Source organism: Gopherus evgoodei, chromosome 2, assembly GCF_007399415.2.
Source record: "Gopherus evgoodei ecotype Sinaloan lineage chromosome 2, rGopEvg1_v1.p, whole genome shotgun sequence".
Taxonomy (NCBI): Eukaryota; Metazoa; Chordata; order Testudines; family Testudinidae; genus Gopherus; species Gopherus evgoodei.
Genome location: NC_044323.1, coordinates 238,601,089 through 238,611,358, shown reverse-complemented (window position 1 = coordinate 238,611,358; position 10,270 = coordinate 238,601,089). Strand labels below are relative to the sequence as shown.

At 44.3% G+C, this 10,270-nt stretch overlaps 1 protein-coding gene across 1 annotated transcript; it reads left to right on the top strand.

Annotated features, from left to right (window-relative positions):
• Positions 1 to 6,366: 6,366 nt before the first annotated feature.
• MSC (musculin) lies at positions 6,367 to 9,191 on the top strand. The gene is made up of 2 exons (XM_030549579.1): positions 6,367 to 6,921; positions 8,131 to 9,191. Exons 1-2 carry the CDS (start codon positions 6,412 to 6,414, stop codon positions 8,215 to 8,217), a joined length of 597 nt encoding a protein of 198 aa, XP_030405439.1. The 5' UTR covers positions 6,367 to 6,411; the 3' UTR covers positions 8,218 to 9,191.
• The last annotated feature ends 1,079 nt before the right edge of the window (positions 9,192 to 10,270 follow it).

Here is a 10,270-nt window from a genome sequence, read left to right as displayed (position 1 = left end):
GAGTAACATGGTGTTTTCTCCTAGCTGCTTGTTAATCCAGCTAATTTGTTCCAAGAGAAGAAATAAACTGCAGACTTAACAGCATCAGAAATTCTGAGCATCCCACTCAAGCACTATTTAAAAATCAGAATTTAAAAACAAGTATTTTTCATTTTTATATATAAAAGCCCCCTCCTCTCCCCAAGGCTGATTGACAAAGTGAGCAGAATCCGTGTTCTCACACCACAAGGTATCTATTACATGAGAACTTTCTTCTGGCGCCAGGAGGTATTTAGAGAGTTTGCTTGGCGATTCCATAGGGGAAAGTGTGCTGAAAGTTAGAGATACCTGAGCAAAACTGACTACCAGCCAAATTCTGGGGAAAAGTAATGAGCCTCAGCAATTAATAATGTCTCATTTTCTTTCCAAAGTTATTAAATCTGAAACTAAACAAACGCACAGAATCAACTAAAAACGAATAATTCCGCAAACAAGAGGGTCCTGGGTATTGGTCAATGCAATTAACACAATGAACAGTGTTTGCTCGTCGTGTGTATTTTAAGAATTCTGGAATCTGACTGTTCGAAAGCTAAACATGTTTCTTTTTATTTAGAAAAAGCGCCTTTTTTATTTATGTTCTGTAGATCGAAGTAAACGGGGAGATAATTATTTTCTATTGCACAACGCATACATACTTTAGGAATTTTATATCTCTAGATGGACGGTGTATATTGAGTATATGCCTGTACACATATAGTATGCTAGAAGTATTGATCGAGAGATATAGGTAAGAATATATTTGTGAGAAATTAGACAAGCAATGACATTTTCCCCTTAAACAGCTAAATCTAACACATTTAGCTAAGAAATCGGACAAATGGCTGGAGTAAAATATAAAAATCCCATGACATCATAATTAATGTAAGCTCTCCAGCAAGATCAGGGAAAGCTTCCCTTTACGTCGATGGAAGTTTAGTCTGACAGTCTGCAGGATCCGACTCTATGTTGCATCTTCTTGATCTCTTCCTTTTCTGTGACATCTTTCCTCGTGGCACACACTGCTTTGGGAAATGTTTCCATGTCGTCGATTCTCACTGTGCATTCGTTCCCATTGAAGAGGTGTTGTCAAACTGCACTCGGTAAACACACTAACGCTAAAGATCTAGCATCATCAGGTGTTTCTGTTTTTAAATCCTGGACTTAAAATTCATTTGCCAAGCGTATTCTTTGATGATGTGCTCTGGTGAGGGAGTTCCGCGCAGAATCAAGTCGAGTAAATAATTTTCTTACTTTTCTTTCAGGGGTTCATTTAACACTTGTTTGTTTTAGTTGACATGGCTTAACCCATTCACTAGGATTTTCTTCTCCTCCTCCTCTCCAAATATCGCGGAAAGGCAACTCTTTGTGAAACCACCGTGTTGTCTTTTTTTTTTTTTTTTTTTTTTTTTCCGTTTGTGAATAACCTTTCAGGTTAGAGTTTCCTGGATTTCTGTGTGATACTTTTATTAGAATGTCCAAGTCTAAACGAACATTGTTGTCCTTTGCTCGGATCATCACTTCAAGGCTCCACACAGTCATATACACGCTTTGTTAGTGTCCACGTCGTGTGGTCAGGAGCGCTAAAGAAGCAGGGTCTGATCCTCAGCCCGTGTAAATGGAGTAGGATGAGAATCTGGCCCAAGATAGGGTTTTTAGTTTTGGTTTGTTTTTTTTGGAAGGTATGAGAGGGAAGTCAGTTTTATGACTGCTGTGCAACCCTGATCTTGCCAAACGTCTGGCTCAATGCCAGGACGCTAAGCAATGGTGTTTAGTAAACCCAGTATGGGTGGTTCTTGGTGGTTCTAGCAGCGACAGGTATTTCTGTGGAGTTTAAGTGAACTGTACGGAGTGTAAAGCACAGTATTCTGGCTCCCTGGAACACCTTTTCGATGCACAATGTTCCCTTTCCCTTTGAAACTGAGGCGATCCACAAAGTATCACAGCATGAAGTATTTTTGTTCTGGGGCAGCAAGTATTAAGGAAAGCAGCAAAGAGTCCTGTGGCACCTTATAGACTAACAGACGTATTGGAGCATCCCACGAAGTGGGTATTCACCCATGAAAGCTCATGCTCCAATATGTCTGTTAGTCTATAAGGTGCCACAGGATTCTTTGCTGCTCTTACAGATCCAGACTAACACGGCTACCCCTCTGGTACTTAAGTATTAAGGAAGTCATTTCTCCTCCCTCGGAGAACAGAACACTGCTGTTAGGGCAGCTCACCATATCAGTACTGCAAAATTATTGGACAACAGGAGGGATTCAATTCTGACCTCCCAGAATTTGATAAAATACATGTTCCCCTCATGCAATGACCTCACAATACGGGTAGCAAAGAGGGAATCTCGTGTAAATTGTGCCGTGGCAGCACATTCCTCCCTTTCTATATAATGTTCAGGTTGTTTCTTTTAATACAAATTATTACACATTCTTTTTTTTTTGTCTATAGGATCAGCAGGTAATATCCATTAATAGCAGAAGTGTGACTAATTATATTTTCTAACAAGTTCCCCTGAATTCTTTTTCAGTTGCTAGGGCTCTCCCTTGTGTCATGTTTAGGTTGCTTGGTGTATGCCCTGTACAGCTTCTATAGTCAGACACACTCCCTCCTCCAACCACTCTCGCGATGTTATCATTTCCTACTTAGTCCAAAACTATAGCAAGAACAACAAAACCCACCCTTTTAAACTCACTTACCTAGCTCTCTCGAAGAGCTGAAAAACTATACTTCTCTTCACGGTGAGGGATTTGCTGTGGCTAGATACGTTGCAAGCACAAATGCCCGAGAGAACCCATCAATTAAGCCATCCGATTATTGTATGTTTTACATAAATGACTTCCTGATACCCCAGTTTTATGGATCCATAGATACAAACTAAGTATATGATATAAACGTCTCTTAAATTCACAAGAAAATTGATTCTGCAGTACTTTATCTACAATGGCTAAGTGATTTCTGACATAATTTTGTTCTGTTCTAAAATATTGTTTGAGAAGAAAAATGCATACACTCTCTCATCCACAGTACTCTGACACACAAACAGCCTTCCATGCCGTTAAAGCGTGTACTTTGACCAGAAATAAAGCGGGGGTATTATACAGCTTTCCCAGCTATCAGCAGCACAGGTCATGTTTGGGCAGTGGCGGCATGATGCTGAGGGGTCCTGACTGGAGTTCCTAGGCACTAAAGTGATACAAATTTCAAAAATGAGAATGAGTCACTATAAAGACAAGAAGCCAAACTCTGTTTTTATGGATTCAAATATATCCATTTATTCTGAGTTATTTACCAAAACTCCTATCCAGAACTCTAGAATCAAGCCATATGCAAAAATTAAGGAAAATACGTAGTAGGTTCTGGCATATTGCCAAAACATAAAATCCTCCCAACCCCACACAAGCAAGGACTCTCCTACCACTTTCTCATGGAAAACTTAAGGAAATAGATTTTCTATGTGGCATCACCTTAAAGTCAATATATATGGCAGGTCAACAAGAGGAAGCGAGTTCCAGAGTTCCCTGAAGAAGGCCCTATCTCCAGTTCTCTCCCCATCCGGACGTTATTTCTGTGTCTACATTGGTGTTTATACTTGACTCTGCGACATTCAGGTGTCAATAGTGTTACACAGAGAGGGCAGAGGTCTTACACATTGGAGCGGTACTGAATTCAAAGAGAGCAGGGTTTGGTTCAATATTTGTTCACACTGTGCCTCCTAACTGAGTAGAACCCCCATTGAAGTCAAAGACTTCATATCTGGTAATTGAGAGAGATTTCTGGCTCAATCTTATAATGAAATATTCCTTGTTCAGTATTCCAGAGAGCATGCACTACTGGAGGATTAAAGTATTTGTTAACAAAAATGAATGTTAGCATGACGTAACGCTCTGGCCCCATTAAAGAATTTATTCTGAAACTGATATGCTGGTCAAGAGTAGAAGCAATTTAGTGGATTCAAGGGACCAAATTCTATTTAGTAAATCCAGAATACCTCCTTAGACTTCAATAGAGTTACTCCCGATTTGCACCACTGGCGATTTTGTCCCAAGATCTGTAATAACCAGTAAATGAGCATAGAGATTGTCTATTCCCCCTCTCCATTTTTCAGGCGGTTTAATCGGATGAAATGAACAATCAATTAGACTTTAATTGGCTGAGGAAGCGCTAGGAGTGAAAGGTGAGATTTGCCAATATAGCTTTTAAGACTGGGTACCATTTTCCTCTCTGTTTAGAGAAATCCAGCACTTTTTCTCCATTAATCTTTCGCAAAGAAAGTGTTCAGACTGCACCTGAATAAACAATCCAGATTGGGGAAAAAAGAAAACTTATATATGTGTTCCTGATGTGTGTGTCTCACTCTGTATTTATATTGATAGTGTGCACTAATAGGAAACGCATAGTATAGGGCTGCTGAGAAAAATCCATCGCCTCATCTTATTTCCCCTACCACTGTAGCCTTATGTGTAGGACAGAAAGCAAGCACCCAGAGTCAACTCAAGTTCAAGAGATCCAGTTGCAAGTATCATTCGTGTGTTTCAGCGGTTCAACGAATATTGTTGTCAAGTTTCACTTGGAAAGTTTGACATAAAATATCCTTCTGTTGAGTCACGCCGCTATTGATGAAGACATTTATACAACGTTAAGTGCCCCCAGAGTAAGACTGCAAAACTCGTGAGGAGCAAATTACAGAGTGCTGGGTGAAAGTGGTCATGAAAAGAAGGAAAATTGTGCAAGGAATTGTAGCAAAGGGGAAGTTGCCATATTGGTCGAGAGATGAATGTATCGAAAAGATTAAGGAGCAAGATTTAAGACAGATCTTTCCACCTGTTATAACCATCAGATCCATACATTCTCTGCAAACTGGAACATTTATTCTAGTTATTTGTATCCAGACAGGTCGAGAAGGCCCATGAAATAAACAAGAGTTGGGTCTTCATTTTAGGAAGGAGATTTTTATTCTGTTATCAAAGTTATTTCTATATTGCTTTTGTATATTACCATTTCCACTGGACTGAGTATTTTTCCCTGCGCGGTGATACATGAGAACTGCAAAACGGAATGTAAAAACTCTGATGAACTTTTACAGGAAAGCTGCCTTGTTTAAGTTCGTACATGTCACAGAACTATACGATTCCAGATCGGTTTGATTCAATTAAGATTGCTCCAGGGGAGAAGAAATCTCCAGACCCGTTTATATCCGTTTGCCACTTTCTATACCGTTGTGCAAGTTATTCGCAATGCCAAGATATATGTCATTTCTTTTTAGTGACTTTTAACTACATTACGCATTTAAAAAAAAACTACTTGGTTTTCAGCTATAGCATTGTTTGCTCGCTCGCTCTCCATCGCCTATAGCCCGCGCATAGTGAATAACAAAGTCACTGCCTATAAATCAGTGAGGGCCAGGTCTGTAACAGGTGGAACTCCATTTATAGCAGGGGTGCTACAGCCGCTGTAGGTTTGGCCTATTGCCGGCCATTGCAGAGCCGTCCCGAAAAATGGGGCCAGGTATCTTCGATCTAGTCTTATGCGGAAAGCCCTGAAATACGAAGGGGATTTGACTGTAAGTTTTTTGGGGCAGTGTCGCGGTAAAGTGCCGGTCACTCTATTGCAGCGACAGGTATATGATGATAATACGACAGAGCTGTCAGTCCCCAGTGGACGCTTGGCCTGGGCGAGGACGGCAAGATCACCACTCTGCGGTTTCGGGTCCCGGGCCAGGCAGTGGAGATGTCCCTGCGGAGCCCCATCCCCCCTGCAAAGGGCCCGGCGGAGCTTGGAGGGCAGCTGGGAATCGCAGACTGTGCAGATAGGGGGCAGTGGAGCCTCCCGAAGCACAGGTGCTGGAACTAGGGGAGGGGGGTGCAGCACCCCGGGCCTGGCGTGAAGTGGTTTCCCTTAGATACAGGGGTTGCCCTTTGGTTCAGTGGCCCTCAGCACCCCCGCTATAGAAATTGTTCCCCGGCCCAACGTGCCCGCAACTCCGGCGCGGGGTGGGGGTGGGAGATGACCCCTTCCTCCCCAGCCCCGCGCTCCGGGTCCCACAGCAGCGCCGGGGTCGCTGGCGGGGCGGCTGGACACACTCTGCGGCGCTGGGGAAGGTCTCGGGCGCTGCTGGTGGGGGGAGCTCCGGGCGTCCTGCCCGTCGCCGTGTGTGCGCAGGGAGGCGGGGGGGGGGTGTCCCCTTGCCCTTGCCCTCCCCCTCCCCTTCTGCAGATGGTCCGCTCCGGACCCCCGGCTATATATCCCAGCTGGCTGAGGGCATCCTGCCGAGCCTCCCGGCGCGGGGTGAGGACGGGGCGGCAGCTGGGCTGGGCGGACTCCTCGCCTGCGCTGCCTGCCCGCCCGGCGCCGCTGCCCCCCGAGCCCGTCTCTCCCCGGGGAAGGGCGCGTGCCATGTCCACGGGCTCGGCCAGCGACGCGGAGGAGCTGCCCGCCATGGAGCTGCGGGGGCTGCAGCTGGGCTACGCGCCGCCCGCCGCCCAGCGCCAGCCCCGCGGCCCGCTCTACCCCTCGGCGGACCAGTCCTCCGCGGCCGAGGAGGAGGACGAGGAGGAGGAAGAGGAGGACGGCGAGGGGCGCTGCGCGGCGGCGGGGCCGGCCGGGGGCTGCAAGAGGAAGCGGGCCCGGGCGGGCGGCAAGAAGGCGCCGCCGCTGCTGCCCAGGGGCGCGTCGGGCGAGTGCAAGCAGTCGCAGCGCAACGCGGCCAACGCCCGCGAGAGGGCCCGCATGCGGGTGCTGAGCAAGGCGTTCTCCCGCCTCAAGACCAGCCTGCCCTGGGTGCCGCCCGACACCAAGCTCTCCAAGCTGGACACGCTGCGCCTGGCGTCCAGCTACATCGCCCACCTCCGGCAGCTGCTGCAGGAGGATCGCTACGAGAACGGCTACGTGCACCCTGTCAACCTGGTAAGCGCCCCCCAGGCGAGGCGAGGCTGGCCCGCCCCCAGGCGGATGGGCCCAGCAGGGCTGGGGGGCAGGATGGCCGGACAGAGGGATGGCAGACAAGGGCCACTTTTCTAAGAGGCCTCTGATTTGGGTGGGGGGAGCAACCTCGCACACCCAGAGCCTGCTTCGCAGAGGTGCTGAGCTGCAAGAAGCCGATGGCTTGGCACGCCCGGCCCTGTCAGTCCGGTGCCAGGCGTGTCTAGCTGGGCACCGAACAATAGCAGGCACTTGTGGGCCTGAAACCTTCATCCTGGAGCTCGAGTCCGTCCAGTCCCCGCTCAGAGAGCTGTGCGCCTTGGGGATGAACACGTAGTAGCTCTGGGAGCGGGGGTGTTTGTGGAGAGGAAGAACAGACCCGTCGACGTGTGTTTATTTTTATAGGCTGACATTTCCCCCTGAAAAAATAATTAGTGATCTAACTCATCTGGTCTAGCTCTTACTTCTGATGTTTAACTTCAGCGTGTCTGTAGCTGGTATACTACATTTTCCAGCCTTCTTAGATTTCCCCCTATTTCTTTAAACTGTGTAGATCACTCCAGCAGAGTGATGATGTTTATTATCTAAGCAAGACCCCAATTCTCCGCTCAGTTACAGCTTTGAAAAAATTCGCAACCATCCCGTTTACACTAGTATAACGAAGAGCCGACGTTGGCCTAAAGTGATGCAGAGGCTAGATGTGTTTATGTTGGGGAGACTGAATCAGAAACCTTTAACGAATTCATTTTCTGGATATCGGGCAAGTTAAATGACTGAGGAAAATATAATTCATTCTTCAGGTCATTTTGCAGCATAAGCTTTCACTAAATCTAGAATTTAAGACCTGAGACATAAAGAAGAGGATTGCTGTTCTGTTTTTCTAGATGTATTAGGATGGTTGATTATTTTAGCACCAGTTTAAAAACTAGGAAATCAGTTACAAAGCATTTTAAAAATATTATATGTTTGGACATGAATAAGTGGATGCTGGTAATAACAAGTTAAGGTGTATCTGATTCTAATTAAAATAATACTTTTTAGAGAGGACTAGTTTGTAGTGCTTCCCAGTGTGACTAAAACTGTTTGTTTGTTTTTTAAATATGGGGTGCTAGGAAATTAACTGTTAATAAAAGCTCCAGTTTTACTTTATATTGCAACTATCCTTCTAATGTGAAATGCCTTTTTTGTTTACAGACTTGGCCATTTGTGGTTTCAGGACGACCAGAATCTGACACCAAAGAAGTTTCTACAGCTAACAGACTATGTGGAACTACAGCTTAGCTGAAGTAAAGCTAACTTTTTTTTCTGGATATTTTTAAGAGCTATGATTTATGGGCACATAACTAAAGGATGGTGATTAGAAGCCATCTCTAACAAACAGTGTGAAATCTTTGTACCCTACCCTTTCTTTCCCTTATAGTTCTGAGGGTAAATGTACTTAAAGGGAAGGAATAAAGAAGGGAGGAGGTGAGATGGGAATTTCTCTGAACTGGCTGCAGCGGCTGAAGTCTGGAATTTGGAAAGGCCTTTCTTTTGCTGCATCATTACTACCACTGCCTGAGAACCTGTTGATCTGAGGCTTTTAAAGTAATGGAAGAGGATTATAACATTATAGAATTACCAGCATGGACCAAAATCAGACTCTATGAACTAATCCCAAACAGTGTTATTTGTATTCTAAAGCAAAGCAGTATTCTAGAGTAGTTTTGAAACTCAAATAGATTTATAATATATTTCGATGGCTTTTTTATTCATGAATCCTATTTCCTGCAGCTATACAATAAATATAGTCATATTACTTTTGTCCTTTTAACTAGATTTTTCTTAAAGACATTGAAGTAGCATAAGCGAGGTTCTGCAGTTAGGTTATGGGCCTTGGAATTAGGTTATTGCCCTTTTGTGTGTGTTAAGGTGCTATATACACGAGCAGCGACTATCCCTAGGACATGTTAATAGATAGGACAAAGTTCCCATGTCCTCACCTGGAAGGGATCCTGCTTTTACTCTAAATCTGGGGCACATGTGTTGTAAGGAATGTATTTGTATCAAGCTATAGAAGATCAGGAATTTTAAAATATTTTAAACAGTCTGTCCTGTCATATTATGCTCATCTATGAAGGATACTAACCCTAATGTGTATTCCAGTGACATTTCTTCATCCAGTAAAGTGCTGTAATGAGGATGCCATCAAATGACTTGCAAATGTAAATAACTTTATTTTTTTATAAAGGATATTAAAAGCTTTGTTACAACAATTCACGGACTTGCTGGTGCTATGGTAGTGTCTGACTGCATGAAAGTAAGGGTATGTCTACACTACAGCTGCTACAACAGCATGAGTACAGCGCTGCAGCTGTGTCCTTGTAGCACCACTGTGTAGATGCTTCCTACATTGACAGAAGGAGTTCTTCCATTGCTGTAGCTAATCCACCTCTTGGAGAGGCAGTAGCTAAGTCGATAAAAGAATTCTTCCATTGGCCTAGCTGCATCTACATGTCTTAACTGTGGCACTCAGGGTGCAATATTTTTTGCAGCCTTTTGAGTGATGTAGAGAGATTGATCTAATTTTTAAGTGTAGACAGACATAAAAATATTCCTTATAAAGATGTTCCTGAAATCACAGATTCACAGAAAGGAAAAATACATGTAGATTAACAAATGGATGTCAGCAATACATTCCTTTTCGAATCCTGAAAGATAATGTAATAATCCTTTGCAACTGTTCCTTGTCATTCTACCATTCAAGCTGCAGTCAGCTTTGCTTTTATTTGTATTTGTGCAGTGGGAAAGCCAGCTGAGTTTTGCAAGTTGGAAGCAGACCTTTCCTGTTTCTTAACTCCTAAGATTAAAAATCCTGAGATAAGATTTGTTTTCAGAAAATATTTTCTTTGGGTTTAGCTCACAATCATCGCAGTGAGGGGGAGGGTTGACTCTTTTTAGAAAAGAGGAGGCCTCATCTCAATTTAAGCAATAGGATAAAGTAGCATTTGTTTAACAAGAACTGGCTTAACTCCTGTGTCTTTATAGCACAGCAAGATTCCTTGAAAAGTATACTGGAAAACAGCCTACAGTGTCCAGTCTCCCAGAGACTAGCTTGTACTCCTGCTTAAGATCTGGTGCTCCCCTGGGGGAAGAATTAAGTGAACAATTTAGTTAAGTTGCTCTCCTTACCATCAAGTTAAAAAATGATTCCTGCACAACAGAAGTTGGGACTTGATCCCGTGCCCATTGAAGTCAATAGGAGTCTGTTGCTTCCAGTTACATCTGGAATAACTATTAAAGGTTATTTGAGCTACTCCTATTTTGCACCCACATAACTGAGAGATGCTCACCC

Bases quoted from the DNA above. Each gene is read 5' to 3' on its own strand.
- MSC (XM_030549579.1), top strand. From the start codon at position 6,412: ATGTCCACGGGCTCGGCCAGCGACGCGGAGGAGCTGCCCGCCATGGAG. The intron at 6,922-8,130 runs GTAAGCGCCCCC...TTTTGTTTACAG, and splicing joins ACGTGCACCCTGTCAACCTG to ACTTGGCCATTTGTGGTTTC.